General features: G+C 38.2%; 1 protein-coding gene across 5 annotated transcripts in view; it reads left to right on the forward strand.

Moving 5' to 3' along the window:
• The window catches only part of RARS2 (arginyl-tRNA synthetase 2, mitochondrial), an 80544-nt gene that overhangs the window by 2257 nt on the left and 58318 nt on the right, over window positions 1–19969 (forward strand). For 4 of the 5 annotated variants that reach the window (XM_036871518.1, XM_036871521.1, XM_036871524.1 and 1 more), the window contains exon 2: window positions 19420–19493. In XM_036871518.1, coding sequence (XP_036727413.1) covers window positions 19420–19493 — 74 coding nt within the window. Of the gene's footprint in view, window positions 1–18819; window positions 18839–19419; window positions 19494–19969 lie in introns of those variants that run through there. The other variant, XM_036871523.1, reaches the window with a different exon arrangement.

A 19969-nucleotide genomic window follows, 5' to 3' on the forward strand; every position in this document is an offset into this window, starting at 1 on the left:
CTGGGTTCATGGCTTACTGGGCTAACACAACAGAGCTTTGGTAGTGTCTCTCACTGGGAAGGCATTTGAAGTATGGTTTAAGGCTGGTCTTTCAGTGGCAGAGGGTGAGAGGACAGGGAAGTGGAGGAGATGGCTTGAGGAGGATTGGATACTGATCTTAACAGTTTTAAGATTGATGGGGGAATTCCCTGGAGGTCCAGTGGTTAGGACTCCTCGCTTCCACTGCAGGGGGCACGGGTTCGATCTCTGGTCGGGGAACTGAGATCCCACATGCCGCACGGTGCCAAAAAGAAAAAAAGATTGATGGAAAGAGCAAGGACTCTTAGGACATAAACTGTTGATGCTTTCTTTATATTGCAGAATTGATAGATTTTTCAGGAAGTTCCTGTAGTGAACAATCTAGCTATTTGGGCAGGAGTCTCCCAGAAGAGTAAAATTATGCTAATTAAGACAAAGAAATAATAAAGTCATGTTAATGTGGACAGTAAACTATGTCCAGCGTAGGTAGTTTTAGACCTCAGTGTCCAAGCTTTGTGTGTGTGAGGTGGTTTCCATTCAAAGCCCTTAGGTCAAGATAGTGCCATGACCAGAAACAATTTGTGTTTAGTTTTGCAAAGGCTATATTCTTCCTTGTAAAGAAAGCAAGTTGGAGAAACAGGAATTAATATGTATTGAGTATATTTGTGCTAATTACCTCACTTTCACATTTAAGCCCTGGGACAACCCTAAAACAGAGAAGTATTAACCTTATGATACAGTTGAGCAAATTGAGATCTAGAGAGATTAAATAAGCTACCCACATCTCCTGGTCAATAAATTGAAGAGTTGGTTTATGAACAGAGATCTAACTTCAGAATCGGCTCCTTCTTATACACTATGCTGTTTAGTTTGTGAAGGCAAGGAGCACGATCTGATCATTAAACAGAATGTAATAGAGTTGTCTGACAACATAAACCAAGTAAATGTATATTTCCCCAAACAAAAGGTCATCAAGAGATGATCTGGGACTTCCGTGGTGGTACAGTGGTTAGGAATCCACCTGCCAATGCAGGGGACACAGGTTCGATCCCTGGTCCGGGAAGATCCCACATGCCACAGAGCAACTAGACCTGTGCACCACAACTGCTGAGCTTGCACTCTAGAGCCTGCGAGCCACAACTGCTGAGCCCGCATGCCACAACTACCGAAGCCCACACACCTAGAGCCCGTGCTCCACAACAAGAGAAGCCACCGCAATGAGAAGCCTGCGCACAGCAACAAAGAGTAGCCCCCGCTCACCGCAACTAGAGAAAGCCCGTGCACAGCAATGAAGACCCAACTCAGCCCCCAAAATTAATTAATTAATTTAAAAAAGAGATGATCTGAAACAAGGATAAAAATAAATAAAATAAAAATTGTGTAATACATACCTCTGTGAATGAGGGTCCTTACCTAGTTTAGGAGTGAAGGAATGTATTACACGAAAGGGTACATTCATTCAGCAAATTTTGATTAATGAATCTACAGTTTTTTTTTAATCTCCTTCACCTATTTCTCTCCTCCCTCCAGCACTTCCCCACCAGCAACCAATTGTTCTTTGTAGCTATAACTCTGTTCCTGTTTGGTTATGGTTGTTCATTTGTATTTCCCTTTCTCTGTGTGACTTATGTTACATAGCATAATATCCTCTAGATCCATCCATGTTGTCACTGATGGTAAGACTCCTTTTTTTTTTTTTTATAGCTGAATATTAGTCCATGGTATACCTACACCACATCTTCTTTATCCATGCATCTATTGATGGGCACTGACATTGCTTCCATACCTTGACTGTAGTAAATAATGCTATAATGAACACAGGGGTGCATATATCTTTCTGAATTAGTGTTTTTATTTTCTTTGGATATATACCTAGAAGTGGAATTCATAGATTGTATGGTAGTTCTATTTTTAACTTTTTGAGAAATCTCCAAACTATTTTACATAGTGGCTTCACCAATTTACATTCCCAACATTAGTGCACAAGTGTTCCCTTTTATCCACATCCTCACCAACACTTTTTATTTGTTGTCTTTTGATAATAGCCATTCTGACAGGTGTGAATTGATATCTCGTTGTTTTGATCTGCATGTGCCTGATGATAAGTGATGTTGAGCATCTTTTCATGTGCCAGTTGGCCATCTGTATATCTTGGGAAAATGTCTGTTCAGGTCCTCTACCCATTTTTTAATTGGGTTGTTGGGTTTTTTTGTTTTTTGGGGCTTGGGGGTTTGTTTGGTTTTTTTTTTTTGATGTTGAGTTTGATTAGTTCTTTGTATATTTTGGATGCTAACCCCTTGTCAGATGTATCATTTGCAAGTATCTTCTCTCGTTCAGTAGGTGGGCTTTTTCATTTTGTTGGTAGTTTCCTTTGCTGTGCAAAAGTTTTTTAGTTTGACATCAGCTCATTTATTTATTTTTGCTCCTTTCAAATTACTGCTTCTGCCAGGTCTCAGAGTGTATGAGATTTTGTGTGTGCCCTTTAAGAGCAGAGTCTGTTTGCTATAGCCCTCTGGCTCTCCTGAAAGTAAGCCCCACTACCCTTCAAAGCCAAATGTTCTGAGAACTTGTCTTCCTTGTGTAGGACCTCCAGGCTGGGGAGCCTGATGTGGGGCTCAGACCCCTGGCTCCTTTGGGAGAACCTCTGCTGTTGTAATTTTCCTCCCTTTTGTGGGTTGCCCATCTCGGGGTATGGGTCTTGCCTATACTGTTCTCCACCCCTCCTACCCATCTAGTTGTGGTTCCTTCTTTATGTCTTTAATTGTAAGAAGACATTTTCTGCTAGTCTTTGGGTCTTTGTCATCACTAGTTGCTCTGTAAATAGTTGTAATTTTGGTGTGCCCCTGGGAGGAGGTGAGGTCAGTGTCTTCCTACTCAGTCATCTTGGCCACTCCTACACTGGCTCACGGCCTCATTTTTCCATCTTCAAAACCAGTGACAAAGCTGGGATTTTTTTATGTTGCCATTTCTCTGGTTCTTTGAGTCTAAAGTTTTCTAAGCACTATCAGTCCCCAGGTTGAAAGTGAATGGAATATGGTTTCTGCCCTGGCATGGCTCCAGAGTAACTTGAGAAACAGCTGTATAAACAGGTAATTGCAGTGCAGTCTGTAACCACTATGTTAGAAGCGTTTGTGAAGTGCTAAGGGAATATGGAGAAGACAGCTTCTTAGTGTCAGAGAAGGCTATGTTGGGGCTCAATCCTGAGGAGAGGATGTGTAGAAGTGTACTGAGTGAGTAGAGTGAGAGCTTGGTGGGGATAGGGTATTTCAAGAAGAGCATGTGCATAGACACTGACATGGTAGAGCATGGCATGTGCATGGAACCACAATATTTGGGTATGACTGACTGTTTAGAGTATACCTCTGATGCTCACTTCAGCAAGTTCTACTGATTCTGTCTTCAGAGTAATACCTTGAATTCATCCACTCTTTTCCATCTCTGCTGTCTCTTCATTCCCACACCCCAAGCCAAGCTACCCTTATCACCTACATCAGCTGCTAACACCAGCATTCTGATGGGTCTTTCTGTTTCCTTTCTTGCCCTCTCTCCAATCCATTCTCCTTATAGCAACAAAAGTGACTTCTAGAATGTAAATCAGATCATATCACTTATCTGTTTAAAACTACACAAACTCACTGCCAGAACCTTAACATCTTTCTTTCCAACCTCAATTCATGCCACTCTATCCCTTCTTTCTGTAGGATGGTAGCCACACTAATTTTCTGGTTTTCCAACATAGCAAGTTCTTTCCATTGCCATTACATTCCCATTGCATAGATTATTCCCTGTGCCTAAAGGAAATGATTTTATACCATGACTTCCTATGCCAGATGGAAGTTTCACAGAACAGTACTTTATGATGTGTGTGCATTCTTTTCTATTCTGTGCTGCTTCATTTTTCCAAAAAATGCTGGTTGGGACTCACTGAATTTCTTCCCAACTGACAACCTATAGTTTGGAAACTGTGTCCTCCAGTTATCCTCTATCTCAGTCCCTTGTTTGCTTCTGCCATAACACTTATAAGAGTTAACGATTATTTGGTCTTGTGTTACTTGTTTTGGTGTATGTTTCCTCTATAAGCTTCACGAAGACAGAGAGCATATTTTATTCACTGTTATTTCCCCAGATCAGCGAAGTGCCTGAAACATAGCTGTTGGGATATAATATAAAGCTTGCAGCTTCACCAAATGAGTTCATAATTTTAAAGCTGTGAGATGACATGGTGGAAAGAATTCAAATTCCAGCCCCTTCACGAATGTGACTGACTTACTCTTGGCAGCTTTTAATTAACCCATCAGCTATCAGATGATGGTATTGATTTCTCATTTACAGGATTATTGCAAGGATTAATGATGATGATGATAATGAAGAAGATAATAGTAACTATTGGACGATTGGGATTGACATGTATACAGTGATATGTATAAAATTGATGACTGATTAAAAAAAAAAATAGTAACTATTTGTGGAATACCTTACTTGTACCATGCAGCATTATGCTGAACTTTACAGGGCTATTGATCAGGTTTAATGAGGTAATATTAACAGAAAGTGCTTAGTGTTAAGAACTGTGAGGGGTTTGTGATTTTATCCTACAAGTTAGTCAACCGTAGTTCATGGATGGTGGCAGAAAATATGAGAGCCCTGGGCGAAATAAAAGGCTTTTATTATTTTATTATTCCCAGAAAAAGTAGTAGCCAGAGTATCAACGTTTTCTTGTGTGGGTTCCCCAAGCTCCTCTTCTTCCCACAGGGCACGGTGAAGAGGGTCAGATGATACCTGCACAGGCAGTGTGTGTGTTATATAGGAGAGGACCCTGAGACCTTTATAATGGCAGCAGGCATGTTCCCCTTTGTTCTGATGTGGGACACTATTTCTGTCTCACAAAGCTGTTTGTTATATAAACCTCCTTGGAAACATAGTCCAGAACAAAGAGCAGTTTGGGCTTTGCTTACAAGACACGCAGAAACTTAAGAGTCCCATAGAGATTTCTCTCCCAACCCTTAGCACAGTGCTATGCAGATAAGGTGTGCAGTACTTGATATTATCATCTCACTTAATCATCTCAATCATCTTGTGCTCTTGGTAGCATTATCTCCATTTTATAGAGGAGGACCCTGAGACTCAAGAAGATGAAAAGAATCTAAAGTCACAGAGCTACAAAATTGTGGAGTTCAGTGATTAACCAACCCAACTGTCTGACTCAAAATCGAAATTCTTTGGATTCTGTAGAATGACTTTTGTAAAATGTTCAGCACTATCTCTGGCTCAGAAACATAATGACAGAGTGTAGATTTGTTTCCCTTTCTCACTTCCTTTTCATTTAGGTTTTGATGTTAAGTTTAGAATAAATTCAGCTGGTTGATTTTAATTCCTTTTAATTTTGAAGTATTTTCAAACTTAGAGAAAAGTCATGAGAGTAGTACAGAGGAACTCCATATACCCTTATCCAGAATCACCAATTAACATTTTACCACATTTGCTTCATCTTTCTCTCTATATCTGTATAATCTGTTTTCCTGTATCACTTGAGGGTGGGTTTCATAAATCATGCTCCGTAACCTCCTAATGCCTAATTGTTTACTTCCTAAGAACAAGGCTTACGTTATATAACCACAATACAGCTACTACATTCATATCACACTGATACACTTTTTGTTTGTCTTTTTCTTTTTAACATCTTTATTGGAGTATAATTGCTTTATAGTGTTGTGTTAGTTGCTGCTGTATAACAAAGTGAATCAGCTATATGCATACGTATATCCCCATATCCCCTCCGTCTTGCGTCTCCCTCCCACCCTCCTTATCCCACCCCTCTAGGTGGTCGCAGAGCACCCAGCTGATCTCCCTGTGCTATGCAGCTGCTTCCCACTAGCTACCTGTTTTTACATTTAGTAGTATATATATGTCAGTGCTACTCTCTCACTTCTTCCTAGCTTACCCTCTCCCCCCCCGCTCCCCCCGTCCTCAAGTCCATTCTCTACGTCTGTGTCTTTATTCCTGTCCTGCCCCTAGGTTCATCAGAATCTTTTTTTTTTTTTTTAGATTCCATATGTATGCGTTAGCATACGATATTTGTTTTTCTCTTTCTGACTTACTTCACTCTGTATGACAGACTCTAGGTCCATCCACCTTACTACAAATAACTCAATTTCATTTCTTTTTATGGCTGAGTAATATTCCATTGTATATATGTGCCACATCTTCTTTATCCATTCATCTGTCGATGGACACTTAGGTTGTTTCCATGTCCTGGCTATTGTAAATAGTGCTGCAATGAACATTGTGGTACGTGACTCTTTTTGAATTATGGTTTTCTCAGGGTATATGCTCAGTAGTGGGATTGCTGGGTCGTATGGTAGTTCTATTTTTAGTTTTATAAGGAACCTCCATACTGTTCTCCATAGTGGCTGTATCAATTTACATTCCCACCAACAGTGCAAGAGGGTTCCCTTTTCTCCACACCCTCTCCAGCATTTATTGTTTGTAGATTTTTTGATGATGGCCATTCTGACTGGTGTGAGGTGATACCTCAGTGTAGTTTTGATTTGCACTTCTCTAATGATTAGTGATGTTGAGCATCTTTTCATGTGTTTGTTGGCAATCTGTATATCTTCTTTGGAGAAATGTCTGTTTAGGTCTTCTGCCCATTTTTGGATTGGGTTGTTTGTTTTTTTGATATTGAGCTGCATGAGCTGCTTGTAAATTTTGGAGATTAATCCTTTGTCAGTTGCTTCATTTGCAAATATTTTCTCCCATTCTGAGGGTTGTCTTTCTGTCTTGTTTACGGTTTCCTTTGCTGTGCAAAAGTTGTTTTTTTTTTTTTTTTTTTTTGGTGTGTTAGCTTCTGCTTTATAACAAAGTGAATCAGTTATACACATACAATATGTTCCCATATCTCTTCCCTCTTGCATCTCCCTCCCTCCCACCCTCCCCATCCCACCCATCTAGGTGGTCACAAAGCACCGAGCTGATCTCCCTGTGCTATGCGGCTGCTTCCCACTAGCTATCTATTTTACATTTGGTAGTGTATATATGTCCATGACACTCTCTTACCCTGTCACATCTCACCCCACCCCCTCCCCATATCCTCAAGTCCATTCTCTAGTAGGTCTGTGTCTTTATTCCCGTCTTGTGCAAAAGTTTTTAAGTTTCATTAGGTCCCATTTGTTTATTTTTGTTTTTATTTCCATTTCTCTAAGAGGTGGGTCAAAAAGGATCTTGCTGTGATTTATGTCATAGAGTGTTCTTCCTATGTTTTCCTCTAAGAATTTTATAGTGTCTGGCCTTACATGTAGGTCTTTAACCCATTTTGAGTTTATTTTTGTGTATGGTGTTAGGGAGTGTTCTAATTTCATTCTTTTACATGTAGCTGTCCAGTTTTCCCAGCACCACTTATTGAAGAGGCTGTCTTTTCTCCATTGTATACTCTTGCCTCCTTTATCAAAGATAAGGTGACCATATGTGTGTGGGTTTATCTCTGGGCTTTCTATCCTGTTCCATTGATCTCTATTTCTGTTTTTGTGCCAGTACCATATTGTCTTGATTACTGTAGCTTTGTAGTATAGTCTGAAGTCCAGGAGTCTGATTCCTCCAGTGTTTTTCTTTCTCAAGATTGCTTTGGCTATTCAGGGTCTTTTGTGTTTCCATACAAATTGTGCAATTTTTTTTTTCTAGTTCTGTGAAAAATGTCATTGGTAGTTTGATAGGGATTGCCCTGAAACTGTAGATTGCTTTGGGTAGTCACACTGATTCACTTTTATCTAGTTTACAATCCATTCTAGTTTTGTTGATGTTTTTCAACAGCCTTTTTTTCCAGCATAAGCTCACAAACTGCATTTCGTTGTTATGTAATTGTTACATTTTAAGGGCCTTAAGTTCCCCTCCTTATTAATTTATATCTACATAACTTGATAGAGGAGATAACACTGCTAACTGTGAATAGAGGAGAGGTCTCCTTGACTGCTGAGGAGTTTTGTTGTCAGATCTCTGGTGTGACTTAAAGGAGCAGTTAAACTTGTCCAGTTGTTGTCATCCAGTCCTAAGCTGAAATATCTTCCCAACATAAATATTTCAGCTTAGAACTGGTTACGTTGGGAAGATTACTCATCCACATTCAGATGAGCTACAGTAACTGACTGAATTATCTAGGTGTGTGCTTTGCTTCTAACCTATTCTCACAGGCCCACTAGCATTCAGTTCTGCTTCAAACCACAAGTTCTGTAAGAGCCATGCTAAATTTCTTTCATTATAAATAATTGCGAATGACTTGCCCATCAAATCATTTGGGAAGTTCTTTTCTGAACCCTGAAGTTTCCGTTGATACCTCGTTTGCTTACTGCTTGAGTCTTTGAGCTAATTCAGACCTGAAGAATATCTCTGCAGATGTGGGAGTACTCGTGCATTGGCTCTTGGTGGCAAACATCCACAGCTGACCTGGTTATATTAGAGAGTCAGAACTGAGGAATAACCAGGGGTAATTGACAGATTAAGTAATTTAAGATCTAGAAGAGTGATTGATAATCTTTCAAGAATTTTAAAACTAATTGCCTTGTAGACTGTGTTATAAAATACAGAACTAATTTTCATAAGATATCAGTTCTGCCACCTACATGTTTGGTTGCTAAAGCATAAGGATCTCTTTTTCATTTGCAAAATTAGAGTTTTTATGTGGTTATTGGAGATTTTGATCTTGAACCTGGCAAGCTTAGCTCCTAAATGAATTTAGAGCCTATCTAGAGCCAGACTGATAGGATATTTTTTGGCTTTGTGTTCAGTACCTGAGTACTAAGCATAAGACTTATGTGTGCCTGTGTGCCAGGGGAAGAAATGGTTGAGAACTGCCCACAAGCTGATTAATTAATGGCTCTCTCATGCTGGGTACCCTAGGAGCCAAAGATTCTATTACATTAGAATCTTTGACTTCAGGTTGTCAAATCCAAGGCTTAGAATTGTACCTGGTACATTGTGAGCGCTCAATACATATTAGTCATAATTATATTATACATGAGAATCTCTGGTCTTAGGTTCCCAACCCAGATCTGGCATACGTATATTTTCACTTTTGATACTCCCTTTAAGAAGTGCTTCTGCTTTCAACCTCAGATTTCCTCTTCATTCAGTTGGAAGTTATTCAGTTTATTTCTCAAGGACTGTGACTAATGTTTTGTGGGGTTTTTTTTTAATATAAATTTTATTTATTTATTTTTGACTGCGTGGGCTTTCTCTAGTTGCGGCGAGCGGGGGCTACTCTTCCTTGCGGTGCGTGGGCTTCTCATTGCGGTGGCTTCTCTTGTTGTGGAGCCACGGGCTCTAGGCACGTGGGCTTCGTTAGTTGTGGCATGCAGGCTCGGTAGTTGTGGCTTGTGGGCTCTAGAGCGCAGGCTCAGTAGTTGTGGTGCACGGGCTTAGTTGCTCCACGGCATGTGGGATCTCCCTGGACCAGGGATTGAACTGTGTACCCTGCATTGGCAGGCAGATTCTTAACCAGTGCACCACCAGGGAAGTCCCCTGTTTTGTGGATTTTATTCCTCTGTTTTTAGCTCTAAAGTTTTGAGCCTTAGTCTTCTTTTATTATTTTTATTTTCAACTGAGTAAACTTTTAGCACATTCTGTAAAAATATTTTCCTTCACTAATCTGAGGCCTCAAGTAGATAGTTATCGATAGGCTCTTGTTTCACCTGTCGCCAGGAGAAACACCTTTACCTAAAGGGGAAAAACGAAATCTGTAGCTAAGGAAACTCATAGGTCACATTTTCACCAGAGAAAACACTAAGTTCAACCTCAGAGACAATTCCTGTTATTTCCAGAATAGTTCTGAACCTGTGAGACTGTAGGTGAATTAAAAACCACGCTCTCTGACATTTGACAGTGGTTCCTTTTTCTTTGTTTCTTTGTGTGTGTGTGTGCGCCCACCCCATTTGAAAGGTACTCCTCGAATTAATTAAAATCCCTCACTAGTTTGAGCACTGATGGTTAAAGTGGAAGGCAGCTGGTGTCTCCCTCTGCAGTGCTTCTCAAGCTTTGTCTACTTGAGACTGGAATCACCTGAGAAGCATTGAAAAAAATACCTAAGCCCAGGCCCCTTGGGCTGGGGTTGGGTGGGGGCCTTGAAGTTCGCAACCTTATCAGGGGATTTTGGTGTTCATCCGGGCTTGATAACCACTAGCCAAGGACGACCAGGAAGCAGAAAGGTATAGCTCAGTGGTCCCCACGCTCTACCTCACGTTAGAGTCAACCCCCAGAACCTTTTAACATCTGTTGCCCAGGTCATACCCTGTATTAATTAGACAGCATATTTGCATGTGGAAGCCAGACATCAGTGTTTTCTAAAGATCCCTGGGTCATTCCCATGTGCAGCAAAATGTGAGAACCACTGGTATAGTGATTAAGAACAGAAGACACGTGGGTTTAAATCCAGCTTCTCTGATAGGTGTGTAAGTTCACTGTACTTCATCTGTAAAATGTGGAAAATTATTTAGCTCCTTATAGGCTTGTCATTAAGGTTCAAGGAATTAATATAAATAGGGTACTTAGAATTGTGTTTGTACTGTATGCATGCAGTATTCATTAGTCATTATATTATCTGTTAGAGTTCTGAGGATGGGGTATTTTGAAGCCCCTCTCCACACCACCACCACCTCAGAGGCTTTCTGGTGTTGGGGACGTTATTATTATCCATTACCCTAGGTGAAAGCTTTAGCACCTGTATGATCAGGCCATTCAAGGTGGCTGTTCCCTTGCTGTCTGTATATTCCCTGCTGACCAGTCCCTGCTTCACTCACATAACTACCCAGTCCTCTTAATTATAGGGCTTAATCAGTAACCGCCTACTTGATTGCCCCCTGCCTCAGCTGCTGGTTTTTCTGGTAACTGTTGAGCCAACCTGACGTCAATTCCCCCTATAAATGGTAGCCTCCTTCTCTCCCAAGTAGCGAAGATGGCTGCCATGTCCTGTCTGCCGTCAGCCATACACAGTGGGGTGTTGCTCCAGGACCTTTTGCTTCAGACGTGTAAGATCCTCTATCCGATAAATCAGTAGTGTCTCTGTAGCTGTGTCTGGGCTCTTTCTTCGGTCTCCAGGCTGGGCATCCAACAAGGCTTGCAGGCCTGCAGGTGCAGCCCAATAGACCCACATGAAATTAAATAAACAGAAAGCTATATATCTGAACCATACTGCTTAATTTTCAGTAGGAATTCCTTAACAGTAGATACTTTTATGAAGTTGTGCTTTGGTAAAGAAAAAAATCTTTCTCATTTTTGCAAAAATAATACCTGCTTATTGTAAAGAATTACAATACAAAAAGGTGCAAAGAATTTAAAAAATAAAGTTACCATCACTAACATTGATTGACCTCTATTTTAGATACATTTCTTTGCAGATATACAGGCAGAAAAAAGAACACAGAATAGATATGCGTTTTATAAAAATTGGACTGTATTGTAACAAGCTTTTATTTTTTTAAGTTTTACAATGGAAAATGTGCAACTGCTAAAAGTATAATACTATTGTGATTCCTCACGTACTCATAACCTAAATGCAGTTTTAAGTAAAAAGTATTAAACACAGTTTAGCTTGAATATAACAAAAGAAAAAGAATCCAAAGTGCAATTCAAAGAATTATTGATCAATTTCCTAAACGAGTCCTCTACAGTTAAGAGATTATGAAGAACATCACAATTTGGAGCTTATTTTTATAAATCTTGATGTTTCAGAGACTCATAGATACAGAGAGCAGACTGGTTTTTACCAGAGGGGAGCGGGTAGGGGGTTGGACAAAATAGGTAAAGGGACTTAAGAGGTACAAACTTATAGCTGTAAAATATGTTAAGTTACAGGATGTAACATACACATAAGGAATATAGTCAATAATACTGTAACTTTGTATGATAACTGCACTTATTTTGGTGATCATTTCATGCATCACTGTGTTGTACACCTGAAACTAATATAATATTGTATGTTAATTATAAATTTTTAAAAATCTTGATGTTTCAGATTTAGGCAGAATCAACCCTTGCCATGAAAGAAGAGAACATTAGCACTCTTATAGTTGGTATAACTTTCCTCTACCTTTCCTAATTTGTTTCAGTAACTTTCTCAAGTTTGTAGCACTTAGTCTGTTTATTAATGGTATTTGCATGACTTATCTCTTATTCACTTTATTTTGAATTGGATACATTGCTTACCACCAATCCTTTTCCTGATACATGGCTTAATTGTCTGGATTTCTTTATGAGTAGATTTTTCAAGAAGGGATTTTTTTTTTTTAACTTTACTTTTGTTTTTTTAAGAAATTATGACTCAGATAAAATAGTCCTAGACATATCAAAAGGAGGGTTAATAACTAGAAAATTAGCATGCTTAGAAATAATATGAAAATAATAAATTTAGAAATAATATTAAAAATCTTCCTTTTAGAAATAAAGCAATAACACCAGATTGTTTAGTTCTGATTTTTGATTTTCCAAAGTCTGATACTACAGATGCAAATGTCATATAACAATCTAATGTTATTTTAATTTTTTTCCAATTTTCATATGGTGGCAACTAACTCAAATTAAGAAAAGAACTGAGCAAGTGAAATTAAACAAATCAGTTTGCAGCTTCTCCAGTAGATGAATTTTGCCCTATACTATATCATTGCTAAATTATTTACTTTAACCAGATCATGATCTTTGTGATTAGGTAACATGGCTACAAAGTAAAGTACATTTATTTCATCTCTGGAGTTTTCTTGATTGGGTGCTTTATTTTTGAAATTTAGTGACTTGACCAGGATGTGTCTCAGTGTTGAATTTTCTGTATTATGTTTTCCTGACATAGTCATTTATTTTGATCTATAGATTCCATTTGTTTCTTTCTTTTTTTTTTTTTTTTTTTTTAGGAAATATTTAATCATGGAGAAGAATACTGTTAGTATCCATGTACCCTTCACCCTGCTTGAGCAATAAACTATTACAAACACTATTAAAATCTCCTGGGTACCCATCCCTGGATGCAAACTCTCTTTCCTCACATATGAGGTTTTGTTTATCATGCCTGTGCATGTGACTTACTACCTAGGAATGTATCCCTAAATAGTATTCTTTTGCAAGTTACTAAATTTTATATAAGTGGTAATCAAACTGTAATTATCCTTCGCAACTTGGGGTTTTGTTTGTTTCCTTCAAATTTTAAAAAAGATTTATCCATAATGGTGCACAGAGGTCCAGTTCTTTCATTTTACTGCTGAGTGGTGTGCCATTGCAGTAATATACAATTTAGATTTCGTTCTTAATTTCAGGGAGGATTTCCCTTTTATTGGCTATTATGCCCAATCTCCTATCACCTTGGTCACACCTGGTTCTAGCTGCCACTTAAGTGAACAGTTTCACATGTGCTTCCATCCACTTACTGTTAACAGCACTTCATGCTGTCAGAAAGCCTGCTACCAACCCATACTTGGCTCAAGTGTGGTGGAGTGAACACCCTCAAGGACACCCCTCAGTCACTGGGGGATAGAAGCTCCTGCTCCCTATTTTTGGATAGACACTTTTGATATACATTGTGTATGCCTCTTGAAAAGTAAGATAGAAATTAAGCCCCTATTGCCTATAGCAGTGAACTTGATAGCACAATCTTGTATTTACTTTTTCTCCTCTCTCACTCTCCCCAGTATATCACTTCTGCCCTTAGCAATCACTTCCCAGATAAACTACCTACCTGCGTACAGTCCTTTTCCCAGGCCCTGCTTTTGGGGATCCAAGATATATATCTATGAATACTTTTATTTTTCTTGGGTTTTATTCATTCATCTTTATGGCTTCTGGGAAATAAGACTAAGGTAGGAGCCCTGCTAAATAAGGGCGCTCCATTCTGCTTGAGAATCTTTTGTATCTTTTCTTGACTATCACTTTTTGAAGAGTGTGGCTTTGTGCTTTGTCTCTCTGTCCTTAATGCTGCTGGAGAACCAATGTACCTGTCTTCCTGTCTGCTTGCTTCTTTGGTGCTGCTTTTTGTATTTTAGGGACACCAGTTATCCTAAAGTTGGATTATCTTGTACCCAGTTTTATTTATCTTTGATCTCTTTATGTTTTTTAAAATCTGTATTATCTGATTATCTTAGCCCTTATATGTTATACTTTTATTTTCAATTCTGAGTACACTCTTTGTGTTTCTTAATTAATAGTTCTATAATAAATGTTTGATCATCAATTTATTTAACCTTTAGACTCCTTTTTTATCTCACTCTGTTGTTTTTCCATCTTTCAGTTCTTGCTTATTCACAAATCTGGAAGCCCTTATGAAGAATGTATTGTTATATTTTTCTTCTAGAGTTCTTTGATGTCCTATATGCCACATTCCTTTCATACTGTCTTTTTCTTTCAGTCCCTGCCCCTCCCTCTCCATATCTCTCTCTCTTTTTCAGTTTGTCTGTTTTTCATGCCTATTTTTCATTTACCAGTGCTTGACAGCTCTGCCCAGACTTTATATTTGCTTCCGCATTGTGTGGGTGACTTCTTCACTTTCCATTTCAGAATTGTTCTTGGCTCACCTCACTTTTTTGATTACAAAAATATAAACTCTGCAGCTTTCCACTCCTCTTTTGTCTCTCCAGGAGGTCGTGATGACCTATACATGTTACTCCTGAATTCTGACTTGGCATATTTTTGCTAGCTAGTTCTGATATCTTTCCATCTTCCTATAAAAGTTCCTCCTCTGATTCTTCCTGCCCATGCAGCACAATATCAGGATTTACTCCCTGTAATTGGGGAATGTATTGTGTTTCCATTGGGGAGGCCCTCAGATTCTGCCCTAGAAGCTTCACTTGTGCTGGAAATCACTTCTCTCTTTTACTCATTCTTTCCTGCAGTTCTGTAGCATCTCTCAGGCATAGATGAAAAAAATAATGGAATTCATTCAGTGTTTTCTCTCCAGATTTGGGTATTAATGAGAATTGTTAATTCAGCTTAGGAGCCTTGCCAAACAGGGCTGCCCCATTTCTTCTCAGAATCTGATGTATCTTTGCTTGGTTACCACTTTTGAAGTTTATAACTTTGGGCTTTGCCTATCATGTCATAGGCTTTGCCTATCTCCTCCTTTCTTCCTTCCTTTTCATTTTACTTTGATAATGGGTAGGAAATGGGAGATTATGTAAAGAAGACTTCTTTCCACTACTTAATCCCAAAGTCTTTCTGGGTTTTGTTTTTAATTATGGGAAAATACACATAACATAAAATTTAACATCTTTTTTTATGGTTTGTTGTCTTATTGAAGTATAGTTGATTTATGATGTTCTGTTAATTTCTGCTATACAGCAAAGTGATTCATGTATACATATATATACTTTTTCTGTATTCTTTTCCATTATGGTTTATCACAGGATACTGAATATAGTTCCCTGTGCTATACAGTAGGACCTTGTTGTTTATCCATTCCATATATAATAGCTTACATCTGCTAAACCCAGCCTCCCACTCCATCCCTCCCCAAACCTCTCCCCCTTGGCAACCACAACTCTATTCTCTATGTCCGTGAGTCTGTTTCTGTTTCGTAGATAGGTTCATTTGTGTCATGTTTTTACATTCCACATATAAGTGATATCATATGGTATTTGTCTTTCTCTTTTTGACTTACTCACTTAGTATGATAATCTCTAGTTGCATCCATGTTGCTGCAAATGGCATTATTTCGTTCTTTTTTATGCCTGAATAGTATCCCCTTGAATATATGTAACATCTTTATCCCTTGATCTGTCGATGGACTTTTAGGTTGCTTCCATGTCTTGGCTATGTGATTAGTGCTGCAGTGAACATTGGGATGCATGTATCTTTTCAAATTAGGCTTTTCATCTTTTCCGGATATATGCCCAGGAAGGGGATTGCTGGATCATATGGTAGTTCTATTTTTAGTTTTCTGAGGAACCTCTACACTGTTCTTCATAGTGGCTGTACCAACTTACATTCCCACCAACAGCGTAGGAAGTTTCCCTTTTCTTCACATCCTCTCCAGGATTTGTTATTTGTAGAGTTTTTAATGATAGCCATTCTGACCAGTGTGAGATGATACCTCATTTTATTTTTGATTTGCATTTCTCTAATATAAAGTTTACTATCTTAACCATTTTAAAATGTACAGTTCAGTGGCATTAAGTACATTCACATTATTATGCAACCATCACCACCAACCATCTCCAGAACTCTTTTCATCTTGCAAAACTGAAACTGTCCTTATTAAACAGTTACTCCCCATTCCTCCTTTATCCCCCAGTCCCTTTCCTCTTGGTTTTTTAAATTTACATCATATAAGAATGTTTCTGTGCCTTTGTAAAATTACTATTGAAGATATTTTCTATTTTGGTCTACGCATCTTCATGTGTATATAACTTGGTCTTAGAATTTACTTTTAGGAAAACTTTGTTCCTACTGACTTGCTGGATCTCTTACGAGGTAAAAAGTGCTGTGTAGTTTCCCTTTGCACCTTGGTTGCCAAGAAGTCTGATTATCTTTAGCTTGAGTTTGCTGGCACAATTTTATACCTCCATTTTATTTTTATGGTTTAAGCCCCCTCAGAGCTCTTTTGGAGCAAATGAGGTATGGTAGAAGAAATAAACTTTAAGTAGTTTTTAGTTTGTATCAGGGAATTTTTTGTGTTGGTCCTAGGTAATATGTTTACATTCCAAAGTTCACAACTTATTTGTGAGATAAAGATGAAAAAATTGGCCTCTGTTGAATGAAAAACGCACAGTGTAAGAGGTGTGAGTTGTCAGTTTCAGCTTTATTGAGGGACCTTACTGATGACTGTATCCTGGGAGGCAGCCACTCGGCAGCTCTGAGTGAGCTCCGAGGAGGTAGGGGGGGAGCCAGTTTAATCATGATCGTTGGCTGGGGAATACGTGCAGTCAAGCTCACGTCTCAGTAAAAGATGACAGCTAGTCCCAAGGGACAGATATCTCTGTTAATGATTTTGGTGCTTTTCTAGATATGGGAAGATGCAAGAATCTGGTTTTATTAAAATTCTTCCTGAGATGTACATAGAACTATCTAAGGGGCCTGTTTTTCCACAGTACAGTGTGCCTCGTCCTGTTTTTTGTCCTGAACTCCTCTCAGGGTTCATTATCGGTCAGAAACTGCAGTGGCTAATGACTTAATCCATGTATAACTGGATGGTGAACAACATTCTTTTTTTTTTTTTTTTTCCCCAGCAGAGTTTAGTTATATCTAAGATAGGCAGAAGGTCTTATAGGAGAAGGTTATGGGTAAGTTTGAAAGACATTATGTCCAAAATGGGGGATCTTATTTCCCTGACCCATGCCCCCTGCAATGGAAATGCAGAGTCTTAACCACAGGACCGCCAGGGAAGTCTCCCAAAATAAAACCTTTTAAAGGAAGAAGGAAATAATATTTATTACGTGCTTATTACATGACACAATTTTGTTAGTCCTCACAAGAGCCCTAGTTTATTATTAATAGATTTATTATCCCCATTTTTCAGATGTGAAAACTTAAGCTTGTTGATGTAAAATGACTTTCCCAAGGGCTCATAGACAGTAAAAGTGGAACTGGAATTTGAATTTTTTTTAAGAGAAATTATAATAGAATCTTTATTACTGATGTATCTGTTTTGGCAGGAACATTTTGTAATATAAACATGAATAGTCACAGCCTTTATTCTGTAAGTGCTTTGGAAGTATTTATCCACTTCTGGGAAAGCATCTTAAGGAAAAAAAGACTTTTTTGTAAAGGATACAGTAATTCAGTTCCTAAAGGCTAGAATTTAAAAATAAAGACTGTACTCTGAGATTTAAATTTAAAAATCAACACATACTTGATCAGCAGAAATATATAGAGTATCTTAAAGGTAAATGACAGCTCCTGGTCTGCAAGTTTTGACCTTTTTTTATGTTAATGAAATTCAACAAACGATTTCTTTTGATAATAGGGTAAATATTATTACTAATAATGGAGATAGTGACTTTAGTTTTATTCCTTTCCTTCTGAACACTTACCCCTCTGAGGAAGATTAAGATTGCTTCTTACATTCTTTAGTTTTCCTATTTACCCCATTACTCCCTTTCCCTTCTCTCTCACCAGCCATGACTTGTCCATTGCAGAGGCTGCGTAAGGATTGAGGAAGTGGGCAAGAAAGATGAAGACAGTTTTAAATTCATTATGGCTGTACTGCTATTTTCACTGTTTCGTTTTCATGCATTTCTTGTTGAAAGGGTATTGATACGACATAGGGGTTGAAGGTAGGTTCTGGTTATAGATAGCTTGTGTTTACATCCCAGCTTTTCCACCTAAGCAAGTTACATAAATTCTCTGTACTTCAGTTTCATCATTCATGAAATGAAGGCTATAATAGTATGAAACTCATAGGATTGTTTCAAAGAAAAATGAGGCATAATTTGAGTTCCTGATGAAGGCAATAGTTCACAACTATGACTGTGCATTACAGTCATTCAGTGAGCTTTTCAAAAATACAAGTGACTAGGGACTTCCCTGGTGGCGCAGTGGTTAAGAATCCGCCTGCCAATGCAGGGGACACGGGTTCGAGCCCTGGTCCGGGAAGATCCCACATGCCGTGGAGCCACTAAGCCTGAGAGTCACAACTACTAAGCCTGGGCTCTAGAGTCCACGAGCCACAACTACTGAGCCCACATGCCACAACTACTGAAGCCCACACGCCTAGAGCCTGTGCTCCGCAACAAAGTCACCTCAATGAGAAGCCCGCACACCGCAACAAGGAGTAGCCCCTGCTCACTGCAACTAGAGAAAGCCTGCGCGCAGCAACAAAGACCTAACGCAGCCATAAATAAATAAATAAACAAACAAACAAGTGAGTAAACTTTTGATAGAGCCTGGGGGTCAGATTTTCCCCCATTATGTATTTGTTTGCTTGTTTATTTAAATAGCATGAGATTTTTGTTTCTTTTATTCACTGCTGTATCGCCAACTCCTAAAACAGTGCCTAACACAAAAAGATTTTATGAGTGAATTAAAAAGCAAATTATCTTTGGTCCCAGCAGTTCATCCCTTCTTTTTTTTTTTTTGTAAAAATAAATAAATAAATAAATAAAAAGTTTTTAAAATCTATTTTAAAATTTATAAATATAAAATTCATCCTTTTTGGTAAACAGTTCTATTTGGCAATTTATGGTCAAACCCTTTTCTCATCCTCAACCCCTGGCAACCACTGATCTAATCTTTATCCTTACAATTTTCGGTTTTCCAGAATGTCAAATAAACAATCATACATTATATAGCCTTTTGAGTCTGGCTTTTGTCACATTGCATAGTGCATTTGTAGCTCATTTGTGTTGTGTCTCAATATTTTTTTTCAATTGTTGAGTAGCATTCTATTGAATCTGGAACAAATATATTAACAGTCTTGTGCTGTTTGTTCTTTTTGATTTTTAGCTTTCAAGAGTGTTGGATCTTCCTCCAGAATACTTGATCAAGTCAATATCTGCAGTTCCAATTTCCAGAAAAGAGTTAAGTATAATATATTTGTAATGATCTAGAATGTTACTGGCTTTGTCAATATACAAAAAAAGTTACTCTTCAATTTATGGAATAGTCCTTGAAATTAACCTTAATATATGATTTAACCTATTATTCCCATGGATTTAAATAATAAAATTAAAATCTGTATTTTACATACTGACATGGCAGATTATATTTGTATTCTCATGCTGTCTTGATGTTTATTCTAATAACTATAATTATGGCAGTCTTTAAGAAAAATTTGGAATGAAGTTCAAATTTAATTCTGTAACAGCAAATAAAAGAACTAAGATTGTAGTTAGATTGTAGTTAGAAAATCAGTTTTTGAAGGGATCTTAGAGATTTTCCACCTATCTAATACTTGAATACTATTGTACCATATTTACCTGCTAGATTTTTTTTGCAGGTTTTGGTTTTTTGCTTGTTTCCATTCGAGGCCCCCCAGTGATAGAGAATTACTGGT

This window comes from Balaenoptera musculus, chromosome 12 (assembly GCF_009873245.2).
Source record: "Balaenoptera musculus isolate JJ_BM4_2016_0621 chromosome 12, mBalMus1.pri.v3, whole genome shotgun sequence".
NCBI lineage: Eukaryota > Metazoa > Chordata > Mammalia > Artiodactyla > Balaenopteridae > Balaenoptera > Balaenoptera musculus.